The 15,983-nt window shown below is 37.6% G+C and overlaps 1 protein-coding gene across 4 annotated transcripts in view; it reads left to right on the forward strand.

Moving 5' to 3' along the window:
- Positions 1-4,031: 4,031 nt before the first annotated feature.
- LOC114409565 (nuclear pore complex protein NUP1-like) overlaps positions 4,032-15,983 on the forward strand; it is a 28,821-nt gene continuing 16,869 nt past the window's right edge. The window contains exons 1-4 of one of the 4 annotated variants that reach the window (XM_028373066.1): positions 4,032-4,561; positions 9,186-9,241; positions 14,024-14,190; positions 15,481-15,694. In XM_028373066.1, coding sequence (XP_028228867.1) covers positions 4,291-4,561; positions 9,186-9,241; positions 14,024-14,190; positions 15,481-15,694 — 708 coding nt within the window. In that variant the 5' untranslated portion in view covers positions 4,032-4,290. Of the gene's footprint in view, positions 4,562-9,110; positions 9,242-13,570; positions 13,713-14,023; positions 14,191-15,480; positions 15,695-15,983 lie in introns of those variants that run through there. The other 3 variants (XM_028373067.1, XM_028373068.1, XM_028373069.1) reach the window with 3 other exon arrangements.

Genomic DNA, 15,983 nt, shown 5'->3' on the forward strand with positions numbered 1-15,983 from the left:
TAACGTGCCAGAAGTCAAAAGAAACCATTGTTGCACGATCCGTGAAATTCCGTAACATGCCGAAAACCAAAAGGAAGCATTGTTACGCAATCCGTGAGGTTCCGTAACATTCCAAAAGCCAAAAAAGGGATGATTGCGTAATCCGTAAGGTTCCGTAACATTACGGAAGAAAAACAAGTATCGTTACGTAATTCGTAAAGTTCCGTAACGTTACAGAAAAAGAATCAACAAAAAAAGGCAGGGGGTGTATTTAGTAAGCAAGGGTGTGCAAATAGCAATCAGGACCACTTGGGCCTTCCAGGAAGTTCCACCAGAAGGCGATGCCTTCTGGAGGAAGCAACCTAGCTCGCTTGGGCGAGCTGGGTGGCAAGCTGCTCCCTCATTTTCCTATAAATAGGGGGAGGAGAGAAGAAGAAAAACGGTCAGCCCTCCTGGTATTTGAGGATCACTTGAAATTAGTAAAAAAAATCGTTTCCGTGAAGAAAATCCACGCCGAGGCGCTTCCGTAACGCATCTGAAACGTTTCCGTGGGTGATTCCGTGAAGATTTTTCGCCATCTTTCATTCGTTCTTCGTCGTTCTTCAGTCTTCAATCGGTAAGTTCCCGAAATCGAACTTTTTAATTCATTATATGTACTCTTGGTGGTCCCCATTTGTTTCGCGTACTTTTATTTTCATTTCATTTACTTTTCGTACCCCCTTTTGACGTGTTTTAGTCATTTATTTAAGTTATTTTCTCGCCTAATCAAAAAATAAAATAAATTTCCACCGATCATTTGAGTTGTAATATCCGTTAATTTCTGTTAAAATGAAATTCGACCGTTCGGTCATGCCGTAACCACGTTGGAAACCAAAAAAGAGGTAAAATAATAATATAATAATCAAAAAATATCTTTTAGTAAAATAAAACAAAAAAATCAATCGGACGTTTCTCTTTGGGATTTTTCTTTCTTAAATTGAATTGACTAAATACAAAAGTGAAACTAAGGCTAAAATCAACTCACAAAATCAAGCTTTGTCCGCAAAAATCACTGAAAAAACGTTTAGAGGTCCAACGCCTTAGCTTTCTCACCAAGTAAAATGGATCATTTTAAGGTCCAACACCTTAAACGACCCCTTTTCAAGTAAAAAGAATCACTTGATTCGCCCCTTTTGAAAGAATTACGTAGGTCTGATTTCCTCTTCGATGGAGGATACGTAGGAGCAAGAGCTCCACTTTTGTTGACCTCAAAAAATAAAAAGAAATAAAAGCTTAGATACATAATTTCACACAATTCTAATCTAAGGCTCCACTTTTCAAATTGAATTTACAATGTTCCAATTAATTTCAAAAAGCTGTAATCGATTACAATGTTTTGGTAATTGATTACCAGTGCTTTTGAACGTTGAAATTCAAATTCAAATGTGAAGAGTCACATCCTTTCACATAAAAGCTTTATGTAATCGATTACACTTATTTGGTAATCGATTACCATTGACTGTTTCTGAATAAATCAAAAGATGTAACTCTTCAAAATGTTTTTGACTTTTTCAAATTGGTTTTAAGTTTTTCTAAAAGTTATAACTCTTCTAAATGGTCCTCTTGGCCAGACATGAAGAGTCTATAAATGCAAGGCTTTAATTTGCTTTTCAATACACTTTTACACTTATTCAATCAATCTTTTACAAGCCTTGAATCTCTTTGAACTTCTTCTTCTTCTTTGTACCATAAGCTTTCTAAAGTTTTCTAGTTTTCTAAACCTTGAAAACTTGTGCTATTCATCTTTTCATTCTCTTCTTCCTTTGCCAAAAAGAATTCGCCAAGGACTAACCGCCTGAATTCTTTTTGTGTCTCTCTTCTCCCTTTTCCAAAAGAACAAAGGATTAACCGCCTGAATTCTTTTATGTCTCCCTTCTCCCTTGTCAAAGAATTCAAAACGACACAGTCTGAGAATTCTTTTGATTCTTCCCTTTCCCTAATACAAAAGTGTTCAAAGGACTAACCGCCTGAGAATTCTTTTGTATCCCTATTCACAAAGTATCAAAGGTTTAACAGCCTGAGATCTTTGTCTTAACATATTGGAGGATAGATCCTTTGTGGTACAAGTAGAGGGTACATCTACTTGGGTTTGACTGAGAACAAGAGAGGGTACATCTCTTGTGGATCAGTTCTAGTGGAGGGTACATCCACTAGGTTCAAAGAGAACAAGGGAGGGTACATCCCTAGTGGATCTTTGCTTGTAAAAGGATTTTTACAAGGTTGAAAGAAATCTCGAGGACCGCAGGTCGCTTGGGGACTGGATGTAGGCACGGGTTGTTGCCGAACCAGTATAAAAACTCTTGTGTGTTTGTCTCCTTCTTCCCTACTCTTTTAATTTCCGCTATGCATTTAATTTCCGCTTTTACTTTCTGTTAAGTTTCTCTTCTACTCCTTATTTTCTTAACAACATAAGTAAAAGCCTTAGAAGAGTAAATTTTTTAATTAGTAAAGGTTTAGGAATAATTAATTCAACCCCTCTTCTTAATTATTCTGAGGCCACTCGATCCAACAAGTGGTATCAGAGCAGGTTTCTTGTAGAAAGTCTAACCACTTCAAGATAAATGGCCTCCTCAAATCCCTTGTTTCCTGAAGGAAATTCCATTCACATACCACCCATTTTCAATGGTGAGGGTTACCATTATTGGAAAACCCGCATGCAGATATTCATTGAAGCCATAGATCTAAATATTTGGGAAGCAATAGAATTAGGACCACATATACCCACTATAGTAGATGTAAGCACAAGCACTACAACCCAAAAACCTAGAGATCAGTGGACAGAAGAAGATAGGAGAAAAATCCAGTACGATCTCAAAGCCAAAAACATCATCCATTTAATCCCAATAGGTCCCCTACCGTTAAAATTGTTTAATACCGTTAAATTATTATTGTCAGTTGTCCTTCCCTGGAGCTCTCTCTCTTCTGGGAGGCCCTCACCTTCCGCAACGGCGAGGATTGCAGCTTCTCTCCCTCCACCACCATTAACGTAGCCATAACCCTCGACACCAACTACCTTTGCAGCACCATGCTTCACCATAGTATATTATTGTTGCCAGGACCGCACCGACGACCAGTGTGTTTTCGCACTGCACCTCGCACCACACCTTGGCTCTTCATATCAACACCATAGAGCTTGGCTATGTTGTCAACCACCACTAGGTCAGAGTCCAAATATATCACGCGTTTCATGTCTTCTGGTATGGTATTGGCCAGGTATATTCTGGCGTAATTGAGGGGCTGGTCCAAGGCCTGTCGAATGAACTTGGATATCTTGCCTTAGACCTTGTTGGAGTCAAACAGATAAATCTTCATCTTGAGGCAAGGGAAGGTGGACTTGATGTTGGAGAAGAGTTCGGGAGCGTCGTCATGGATAGAGAGGAAGTGGAAGGCCAGGTTCTCAGGGCACGTCGAATGTTGAAGCGTGGAGAGCACCGCGGCCATGGTGCCGTGGAGGTAGTTGGTGTCGAGGGTCATGACTACGTTAATGGTGGCGGAGGGAGAGGAGCCACAGTCCTCGCCATTGCGGAATCTTGAGGTAAGGGATGGTGGACTTGATGCTAGAGAAGAGTTCGGAAGCGTCGTCATGGGCAGAGAGGAAGTGGAAGGCCAGGTTCTTGGGGCACATCAAATGTTGAAGCATGGAGAGCACTGCGGCCATGGTGCCGTGGAGGTAGTTGGTGTCGAGGATTATGGCTACGTTAATGGTGACGGAGGGAGAAGAGTCGCAGTTCTTGCCGTTGTGTAAGGGGGGCCTCCTGGAAGAGAAGGAGCTCCGGGGAAAGACGACAGACAACAATAATTTAACATGTTAAACAATTTTAACGGTATGAATCTATTGGAAATTAAAAGGTAAATGATAGGGACTAAAAAAATAATGAGAATGGAGATGAGAGTGAAGACAAAAAAATTAATACCCATGAGAATGGAGATGAGTGTGTATTTTTTACTTCTAACTAGGATTGAGGTGGGAAAGGAGAATATATAAAGAGTCGGGATTGGGATTGAAGATGCAGTACGTAAAACCCACCACCCCCAATTTTATTCTCCTTAATCTTATAACAATTGACGTTCTGAGAGAATGAGAGGTGGACCACAAAAGACACACGTTGACTAGTCTTCAAAACTACAGTATATGTACATCCGCGGCTACTCGTACTGTACCTGAGTGAGAGAGCGCAATGTTTGGACTTACGTCTTACAGTATTTTTGCCTTTACCTCGTTTTTTGGTTTTTATTTTTAACTTTTCAGCCGTTGCCCACTCGGCCACTCTCATGGCCACCGATCAAATCACCGCGTTGGCGCCCCCGGAGAGAGGCGCCGGAGGCAAACTCCGCAATCTGCCGCCGAGAAAGCCGCCTCCTAGCCCTTACGCGCGTCCGCCGGAGGCCACGCGCCGCCGTTGGATTTCGAAGCTTGTCGATCCTGCCTACCGCCTCATCACCGGCGGAGCCACTCGTATTCTCCCCTCATTTTTCTCTGCCACCGCAGCCGCGCCTCCTCCCTCTCTTCTCCCTTGCCCTACCTCTGCCGCCGGAGATCAAGGTCACATTCCTTTTTTCTTGTTTTCGATTTTTCGCGTTTAATGCTTTACCCTGTTTTGTTGTTTATGATTTTTCTGTTGCTTGGTTTAAATTGTTGAATGATTTGTTTCTGTTATCCATATAAGCAAATTCACGTTTGCTTTGTGACAACAGTTTTTTTTTGTTTCTTCACTCTCTCTCTATTTTTTTTTTTAATTTCTGGCTTATCATGCTTTAGTCTGTTTTGTTGTTTATGATTTTGCTGTTGCTTGGTTAAATTGTTGAATGATTTGTTTCTGTTATCCGTATAAACAATTTCACGTTTGGTTTGTGACAACATACGTAATATGGTTTGTGACAACATATTCCTTTTTGTTTTTTTTCTCTGTTGTTTTCGATTTCTCTTGTTTAATGCTTTACTCTGTTGTGGTGTTTATGATTTTGCTGTTGCTTGGTTAAACTCTTGAATGATTTGTTTCTGTTATCTGCATAAGCAAATTCACGTTTACTTTGTGACAATATGCTAATTGCACATTTATAATAGGCTTGTTTGAACATATGTTTTATGTTTCTTTGCTAATAGTCTATCTTGATTAGATGAATAATCATTTTTGTGAGCATGGCCATTCACGGTATAGTTATTAGAGATACATTAAAATGTGAGTGCTTGTACTTAAAATTAAATGACAGATTTGGTTTGCTCAAGATTTGTTGCTTGTATGTTACCGTTCTTAGAAGCTGTAATTTCTACAAATCTTTTCCCGAACAGAAAGACTTTGCTTCATACTGGACGATTTGAATTTTGAAGTGTTAATTTGTTATTCGCATTGTGCTGAACCCTTAAGTACAATATAAGTTGTTTTGTTTAATCGTGGTGACAAAAGTGTATGAAGCCCACTTAAATCACTTAAAGTCATAATAGTCAATAGTTGCGTGGAGCGACCACCCTAAAAAGCTATTGCTGGATAGTGGATAGTGGTATGATGGATAGCGGGACGGTTGCTGTTTGAACCCTAAATAGAATATATTTAATTACACTATGTATATATGGTGAAAAATAAAAAAATGCCTATGATTAAAAAACATTTATGAAAAACCTAACGGAGAGGAAAGAGAGATGGGTCTTTGAACTCATCGAAGAGTGGCTGGAAAACTTGCTGCAAACTGATGGGTGCCACTATGGTCCACTCCAGCATGATCACAGAGCTATGGTGTGCGGCTGATAACCATGCTTGAAGCAAGGTGTAAGACAGTTGAATTAATGCCATAATGGAGCTGCAAAAGAACCTCAACACCATTCTATTCCACTTTTCTTTTTTGTCAAAAAAAGATAGATTCAGATTTTAATCTTCTATTCTAACTTCTAAGTGTCAATGTTTGAATGGGTGTGACCATATGGAATGTTGGGGGATGCCTTAAAATGGATGAAAATCTTGTAAATAAAAGATATACCAATAATTAGAATGATTGTAAAATTATTTTTACATCCAGTGCAAACATATAAAAGATATACCAATCCACATCACAGAAGCCAAAATGCCTGCAAGTGCAATGGCCACGACTGCGACCACAACTTAGAACAATTACACTAAACCACTTTCCTCTGCTAGCCCTTGTAGCGGGCAGGGTCTGCTCCACCGCCATAGTGTGTTATTTAAAACCCTGCTGGACATATGCATGTCCTTGTGCCACTTAATTAGGCAGAGTGTGCTTTTCATGTGCTACCTGTGCAGACACTATTTCAGCCCAAGAGAAGCACACAATTATATATTCACAGGAGCCATCCCAGACTTCCTAGAAAGCTGTTTTTTTGACCTATTTTGGTGATTTTTCTGGCCCGGTTAAACCTGTTTTAGACAGATGGTTTCTTCTGTTGTTTTTTGAACTATTCCTTTTAAATTTGAAGTTCATTTCCAATTGTCCCAAAGAGGTACCTGAACATGTTATGCTTCACTGTTTGGGACATGGCTGGAACAGAGATACTTCATATACCACTGAAATAGAGACTCACCCAAAGACAGACACTACCTCTTAAAATGGAGGATCCCAAAATTGATCCTCCTATTTTCATGATTTATATTGCCTTATCTGTTTTCACCAGCAAGCAAGGTGGAACAAACTATTCTACTTGGGGCTCGGATATTGAGCTATGCCTCTTGGTTAAATGTTACCCTGATTGGATGGTGAAAGAGCACGTAATGAAAATTGAAAACTTTGTGGTTTGATAAAACAAACCATTAATTGTTCTTCAAAGTTCAAAGCAAATATTCAGATCCTAAAATTCATGTAGCAAGGTGTGACAACAAGCTAATGAATTGTATGCCGATGATGTGTGGCAAATGTATGCTGTTTGTGAGGTCCTCATGTTCGTGATTTCCCCCTTCTAGTGATACTCACTATCTAGGGATGTTTTGGTATTGCAGTTGTGGAGGAGATACAAATTTCTTTTAATGAAGATATGACCTTTCCTTTTGATGTGGAACTGGATCAAAATGCTTAACATTAAATAAGTCTCATTGCCAACCACTTTACCTACCTGCCTTTACCACTGGGAATCAAAGACATAGACACTTTCAATCTTGCACTGCTTGCAAAATGGAAGTGGAATCTATTTCAACATTCAGGACAACTATGGGTCAGGGTATTGGAGTCTAGATATGGCGGATGGAGGAGCTTGAATGATGCACCTAGAGCCAACAATGAATCCATTTGGTGGAGGGATCTGAAAACAGTTTCTCATCATCCACAACATGGTGAAGTAGTACAACAAAGTATAATATGGAGGGTAGGATGTGGGGATAGAATCAAGTTCTGGGAAGACAAGTGGATTGATGGGGAGGGAGCACTGCTACAAAAATATCTAAGACTATACCTTATCTCTTGTCAGCAAAACCAAACTATCCAGTAGATGGGGTGTCACAAGGATACAGGGTGGGAATGGGAGTTCATATGGAGGAGATCACTTTTTGATAATGAGATAAACATAGCAATTTCATTCCTAAAAGACATAGAAGGCAAGCCAATTCAGCCACAAGGTAGTGATGATTGGGTGTGGGGGGCAGATCCGAGCGGCCAATGCTCGGTCAAAAGCGTGTATAATTTGTTGAGGGGGGATACATTGGAAGGGACAATGGATGTAGCTTTTGTTGAACTGTGGAAATTAAAGGTACCAAGCAAATTTACAGTTTTTGCATGGAGACTACTACTCAGGGATAGATTACCAACAAGAAGAAACCTACAATCACGCCAAATTGTGATAAATGATGGGCGATGCCCTTTCTGCAACCTTGAGGAGGAAGACGCAGGGCATTTATTTTTCCACTGTAGAAAAATTATATGTGGTGGGAAGTTTTGTCTTGGGCGAAACTTGTGGGTGCTTTTCCGCAAAACCCAAAACAGCACTTCCTACAACATATGAATGGTTTGGCTGATGGAATACGGGTCAAGAGGTGGAGGTGTTGGTGGCTAGCTTTGACATGGTCCATATGGCACCACAAGAACAAAATAATATTCTCTAATGAAGCTTTCAACGGCAATAAAGTCATGGATGATGCATCTTTCTTACTTTGGACATGGCTTAGAAGCTTTGAGAAGGACTTTGACACAAACTATAATCACTGGTCCAGTAATCTTAGATCAGGTTTTCTGTATTAGCTGAGGAAAGAAATGTTGGTCAGACATACACGATAGGCTTCTTTTGTACCCAGACATTGGTTCCGATCAAGACTACATCAAGTCTGATCTGGAACCTTATGTCTGCTGTCCTAATTTGTATCATTAGTACCTCTGGTACTCAGATTAATATACATATATTATATTTTTACGGATCAAAAAAAAAAACCATGTCTTTGTATTCATGATTATGAGAATTTATATGGTGAGATGGATGGTGTTTACTCTGTGGATATAGAACTATTTCTGGTTTAAGGAATGCTTTTAAGACTGAAGACATGGAATTCAGATGGTTTTAAGGTGCTATTGCTTTTAGTCGATTGAAGTAAAGGACCCATCTATAAATCTCCTCAATAACTGAAAATGCAGCAAGATACACTTCGTTGAGCGTACCTATTTTTTCTCATTACTTGTGTTTATTCTGGCATGTAGATGCATTAATACCTGATATATGGTCATAGAAGGCTCACATTTTGCTTATTAGAGGTTAATAGATGGGACAAACATAATGACAATCATATTGACCAATTGAACTAATAATTTTGGTATGCATGACAACAATTTGATGTTGGTGCTAAAATGGAAATAATGATTTTATGGCATGGAATTTGTAACATTCATTACTGACTTCTTTTGTGATGAAGTAACTTTCTAGATTTAATATCTTGAAAGAGATTATTCTCTAGTTCCCCTGAACCTTCTAATTCTTCAATTTCCCAAGCATATTATCTGCATTATGTCTATATTTATATTCTATCTTCTATGTGATCAGTGTAAAACATCTGATGCTTGACAAGTGTTGAATATTTATTTAGTGCTCCTTGTGCTTTCAACTTGTGGATGAGTTCTTTTAATGGTTGAGTTAATTCTGCTGCTCATTATCCTTATCTGTTTTGTAGATAATTTAATTTTCTGATTAGTCTGGAATATGGTGATTCACTCAACTTTCTGATCAACTTTTTTGCTGACAATAGATAAATGGCAGATTGCTGACCGTCATCAAGATTATTTGCGCAGAAGTGATATACATGTAAGGAATGTTTTTGCTTCACACAAAATTAGAAAAAAATACTGCTTCTAATTTTTAGGAGCTTTACCAATCCATCTAGAATTTTTAATGGAGTTGAACCAAAATTTACCAATTAAAACTATATGCTTTGCTTGCAAGGATATTAATTTAAACCCTAAAATTATAGAAAGCTGAAGAAGTTGAGGCTACTACTATAAAGAATTGTAAAATCTTAAATAACTTGTGGTCTCTTTAAATAAGAAAAACGGAACTGAAACCAAATTCTAATTATAAAAACTCATAGTTACCATTTTTTATTTGAGTGCATTTTAGACTTTGAGCAATTGTGCGTGCGTTCACACACACCAAATAAATATTCTGTAAATGCATCTTCAGACTGATGAAACTAGGAAATATGCATATTTTCTTTTTTGACGCTGAGGCTACTACTATTTATTCCTCATCAGTATTCTGCTAAGATTTATTGGCTTTGTTTGCCTGATGCCCTTTCATTTTTATACTGCTTTTGCTTTTACACTATGTTTGGTTTAAGAGAAAGAGAAGGGAAAGAAAAGAAGAGAGAAATTATGGATAACGATGCATTTTCTTTTATTTTGTTGAAGAGAAAAAGGAGAGAAAAGTTGACTTTAAATTTCCAAATTTTCTCCCCTCATTTTTTCTCCATTCAAACAAAGGGTCTCATCCTCCCTATTTTCTACATCCTGATATTCTCCATTTCTCACCCAATGCCCTTTCATTATTATACTGCTTTTGCTTTTACACTATGTTTGGTTAAAGAGAAAGAGAAGGGAAAGAAAAGAAGAGAGAAATTATGGATAACGATGCATTTTCTTTTATTTTGTTGAAAAGAAAAAGGAGAGAAAAGTTGACTTTAAATTTCCAAATTTTCTCCCCTAGTTTTTTCTCCATTCAAACAAAGGGTCTCATCCTCTCATCCTCCCAATTTTCTACATCCTGTTATTCTCCATTTCTCACCCTTGTAATGACATTGCTTAACTAAAAGTTGATTTTCTGGATCTTACCTTGTATGTGGATCAGTGTTGTTAAATTGCGGTTATGGCGGCGCCATGGCGGTATGGCATCGCAGGTTTTTGGAAAAACGCCACCAAATAGCATTGGCGTTGCGGATTTCATATGGAGATGCCATGGCGGCCGCCATAGCCTTAACGGTGGTGGCGGAATGGCGGTTATGGTGGAAGACAACTTTTTTTTTTTGAAATTTTCGCAACACAAATTGGGTTGTGTTGGGATGACCTGACCCAACCCTAACCCGATTTTCGCATGAAAATGGGATGAGCAGCGTGAGCACGAATAGGAACACGCAAACTCCAGCGGCACCATGCGAACTCCAGTGCGACGACGACGACGGCGAACTCCAGCGCGACGACAGCACCCCGAACCAGCGTACCACGCACGCGAGCACACACACCACACACACGAAAAACGGACGATGACAGCGGCAATGGCTATAGTCTGCGACGGCAACATGGTTTTTTTTTTGTTTTGTTTTGTTTTTTGTTTGACACCCTTTTCTTATTTTTGGTTCTGCTTTTTTTTTAATTTTTTTTTTCTGTTCAGCCCTCTTCTAAATGGCTGAACCATCATCTAATGCTGCAGCCTGCAACAAGGAAAAATAAGACAGGCCTTGGTTGGAAGTATTGTCATCCACTTGTGGAAGGGGATACAAACACCATTGTTTGTAATTACTGTGGAAAAATCACAAATTGAGGAATAACCAGAGCCAAAGAACACTTGATTGGGAAGTCTGGTAACGTTGCATCTTGCAACAAAACTCTACCAAATGTAGTCGAAGAGCTGAAGGAATATATGGCTAACAAAAAAAGTGGGACCACATACAGTAGTTTTGGCAGTGGTAATGTGGCAAGTACAAGAGATTTTGAATTTGGTCAACCAATTGGATGTGATGGAAGTGAAGATGAGTTTGCAGACTCTTGCAATGCTACTGCTTTAGCCGCAAAGACAAAGTGTGGGACTAAAAAAGGACCAATGGACAGATTTTGTAAGAATCCAGAAAATGCAATCAATCGGAGAAAAATGGAGATGTTGAGGCAAATGAAGATACGAGAGTCAATGGATAAGAATGAAGTATTGAATGTGCATCAATATATTGCTTGCTTTTGGTACCAAGCTGGTTTGTCATTCAACCTCATTAAATTGAAAAGCATTGAGAATATGGTTGCAGCCATTGGTCAATATGGGCCACATTTGCCCATTCCAAGTTATCATGACATCAGAGTTCCACTCCTGAAGAAGGAAGTTGAATACACTGAAAATTTGATGAAAGGCCACAAGGAGCAATGTTGTACTATTATGTCTGATGCATGAACTGATCGGAAACAAAGATGCATCATTAATTTTTTAATTAACTTTCAAGTTGGTACAATGTTTTTGAAATCTGTTGATGGCTCTGATTTTGTAAAGACAGGTGAAAAGCTTTTTGAGTTGCTTGATGCTATTGTGGAGGAAGTTGAAGAAGAGAACATTGTTCAAGTTGTAACTGATAATGGGAGCAATTATGTTTTAGGGGGTAAGTTGTTAGAGGACAAAAGGAAACATATTTATTGGACTCCTTGTGCAGCTCATTGTATTGATTTGATGCTTGAAGATATTGGGAAGCTTCCCTTGATTAGGAAGACAATTAGAAGGGCAATTAATCTAGTTGGGTTTATCTATGCCCATTCTAGTACCTTAAGCTTGTTGAGAAATTGTACAAACAAGAGGGAATTGGTGAGATATGCTATTGCTAGATTTGCCACTTCTTATCTAACCTTGGAAATGCTCCACAAAGAGAAAGCTAATATTAGAAAGATGTTTATTTTTGATGAATAGATCTTAAACAAGTTATCTAAGGAGCCTAAGGGGAAAGAAGCTGCAAAGGTAGTGCTCATGCCTTCTTTTTGGAATAGTGTGGTTTATTCTTTTAAAGTCATTGCTCCACTTGTCAAAGTGTTCGTCTTGTGGATGGTGAAAGGAAACCAGCCATGGGCTATATTTATGAAGCAATGGATAAGGCAAAAGAAACAATTATCAAGTCTTTCAACAACAATGAAAGCAAGTACAAAGATGTGTTTGCAATCATGCAGGTGTCCACTTCTTAAATCCAGAGTTCTTTTATGACAACATTAATTTGGAGTTTGATTTTGAGGTCACCAATGGTTTGTTTGATTGCATTAAGAAGTTGGTTCCACAATTTGATGGGCAACAGAAACTTTTACCAAATGACAAATACAAATAGTATACTATTTTTTTTTACATATTAATGTTATAATTCAGAATTCTAAGCTATGCTCTTGGTTGGTATTGCAGCATATTGGTGGCGAATGTGTGGGTCACAAACTCCAAATTTGCAGAAGCTAGCTATTAAAATTTTGAGTTTGACTTGCAATGCTTCAGGATGTGAAAGAAATTGGAGTGTATTTGAGCAAGTAATTGTGACAAAACTCTAACTATGCTTTTTAATATTTATTTAATTTTGATGGTCAAGTTTTATTTGGAGTGTATTTGAGATTGAGATCAACATTTATTTGTTATGTTGTAGATTCATTCCATAAAAAGAAATAGGCTTGAGCACAAGAGGTTGCATGATTTGGTGTTTGTCAAATACAACCAACAATTGAAGCAAAGATATAATGCAAGAGATGAAATTGATCCAATTTCTCTTAATGATATTGATGTGTGCAATGAATGGGTCGTGGGAGAGATGGATGAAGATGATGATAATGATGCTGGAAATGATGGTATTTGAAGATGATGATGCACTAAATTGGGCAACTGTGTATGAGACTTCGGGGGTTGGAGAGTGTAGGATGTATACTAGGCAGATAAAAAGGGAAAGAAAGCAACCAACAAGTGCTGCTATTAGTCCTACTGCTGCTGCTGCTGCCCACACTTCTATAAAACGGGCAATGGTTGTTGGATCTTCATCAAGGAAGCAAAATGCAGTCGAAGAAAATGACGAGGATCTAGAGTTTGAGGATATTGAACTTGAATCTGAAGAAGAAGAAATCATGGTTAATTTTGAGGCGTCTGATGGAGAAGAGGGAGAGGGAGATGCTCCACTACCTTATTATGATAACAACAAAGATTATTATGTTGGGTTTGGAGAAGATGATTAGAGCCTCAACCTTTACTTTGCACTTTGCATTATGCTTTTATCCTTTTGTTATTTTGAACTCTTGAATGAGTTTATTTGGTGTTGGTACTTGGTTATTGTGTGAACTCATGAAACTTTTTTAGTTTATGTGAATGCAATCCATTGTTTTTTTTTTAATTTTTTATTTATATTTATTTTTTATCTTTTGTTTTGTTAATATTTATATGTATATATGAATATATATTTTTTTTTGTCTGCCATGATGTCTGCCATTTGCCGCTACGCCATCCGTCATATTTTTATGGCGGATTTTTGGCTTTCCGCCATGAACCGCCATCTGCCATTAACAACATTGATGTGGGTAATCCTTTCATTATGTTTTTATTCATCTTAAAACTTAGACTTGTTTATATGAATATTTCCCTTTAAAATGATTAATCAATCATTGCTGTCTTACTATTTGCAGTTCTTAATGTTGAATTTTGTATCTAAAATCTCTATCTTGCAGGGGCATTTGTCTTGCCACAAAGTTATTTTCTGCATATTGCTTTGCTGCATTGTCCAACCTTTTTTTTTCTTCTGTATAATCTAGGGGAGTAGGAGGTTACTGCATTTTATTCCTTTTCCTCACCTCCACATATTTATTGTTACTGGTTATTCTTTTGAAGCTTTTGGCATCCAAGTCATCTGAAATGGCTAGTACTGATGACATCAGTGGTAAACTGAAAAGCAGTTCAGACTTGGTTATGTCCAGACAAGATAAACAAGTAGATAAATCTGATAAAAATGGGCTTTCTGATATTGAGCAGCTGGTGCAAGGGAAGAAATTCTCTAGGTACATTAGTTTAATTTGTTATAATTTTTTCATCCTTTTTTTTTTCTTTGAAAAAGGCATGCAAAGCATTAGGATAAAGTATAAAATCCCAACTATGTTGGCACCTATACCCTATCCTTCATCTACCGCATACCTGAATTTATTAATTTTTTCCCTCCCTTGATTGAATGACTCATTTCTTAATTTTACGGTGAAAGTTATTCTTGTTGTAGATCAAATCATTTACCCCCATATCTTTGAGCTTTATTGTCATCATTCTTGCACAGTAATAACTTTTTTGTTTTGCTGTTGAAGTGAAAAGCTTTTTTGTTATAAATTTTTTTGATTAATAAATTTATTTTTATCCATACAATAGATGTGGGAATGCCTTAGAGCACCAAAACATGTCTCATTTAGATATTGCATCCATACATTGGTATGATATTAGCAAACATGTCTCCTATTTGGTGAAGCTAGGGATCATTAAGATTTTTGGCCCAACGAGTTAGGTTCAAATTTGTTACTAAATAATGTCTTAGAGCATCTAAACATGTCTCATTTAGATATTGCATCCATACATTGTTATGATATTAGCAAACATGTCTCCTATTTGGTGAAGCTGGGGATCATTAAGATTTTTGGCCCAACGAGTTAGGTTCAAATTTGTTACTAAATAAAATCTTTTTTATATATATTTATTTCCAAGGTAATATAGACTAAAAAAATTATATCAAATGCGAATATATATTAAATTAAAACATTATTGTTATGTACACATGCAAACATTAACATACCCTTTGAACTGACTCATGAGTTAATGAGTCAATGATGTGATTGTGAAAGCTTTGGTTTGGCTCATTTAACAATCAAACGATTATTCTCATCTGATTGAGTTAATGAATTGGGCCGTGTAGTAGGATCAAGGGATGACTTGGCTTACCTTCATCCTAGCTTTGTATGCTCGTGCTGTTAGAAAATCTGTTCATGTACTCTCTTATTTAGGGTGTGTTAGGATGGAGGGGTTGGAAAGAGGATGAGGAGGGTTAATTTTTCATTTCTAAATTGAGTAGAGACTGTAGAGTATGAGGAGGGTTAATTTTATAAATAGGAATAAGGGTCATTTGGGAGGTTACATGACAGTCTCATTTTATTCCATTTTTGTTTTTTTTCCTAATAAAAGAATATTTACTTAAGAAATGAAATTTTTTACCTCTCATCCTTTCCTTTCCAAGCATACCCTTAGTGAAGAAAACTATTTTTTTGTTATTTATGGATGTACCATGTCTAAAAATCTTCAATCTCCTCGTGTAGAGATGAATTTGATCGTTTAGTGGCGGTATTAAATTTGAGGGTGATGGACCTTTCTAATGTTGAACAAGGAAAGAAAATTACAAATTTGAGTTCTAGGAAAGATGATGAGGGGATTGCATTGCCACATGAGCTTCCGAAAGTTTCAAATGAACAAAGGCTTGAAGAGTCGACTGGGGCCATATGGGGAACCTCAACACCTCTTGGTCTGTCAAAGGTGAGAATTGCAACTTGTTTGAACCATTTCACATTTACTGGTAGATTATGATCAAGCCCTTTGCCCATACTTGAGATCTGTATAGGGATGAATTGTGTGTTTTGACAATCCACACTAGGTTCTACATATTGAAGTCAACATTAATTGGAAATATAAGAAATGCTATGACAGTTCTGATATGTAAATATAAAAAGAAAAGGATGTCAGTTAGTTAGTTTTGGTCAGCTACTGTTATTTTATGGCTGTTAGGTGCCTATAAATAAGGCAGGTCTGTGGTATTTTAGACAGA

The sequence above is a fragment of the Glycine soja genome, chromosome 4 (assembly GCF_004193775.1).
Source record: "Glycine soja cultivar W05 chromosome 4, ASM419377v2, whole genome shotgun sequence".
Classification (NCBI taxonomy): Eukaryota; Viridiplantae; Streptophyta; class Magnoliopsida; order Fabales; family Fabaceae; genus Glycine; species Glycine soja.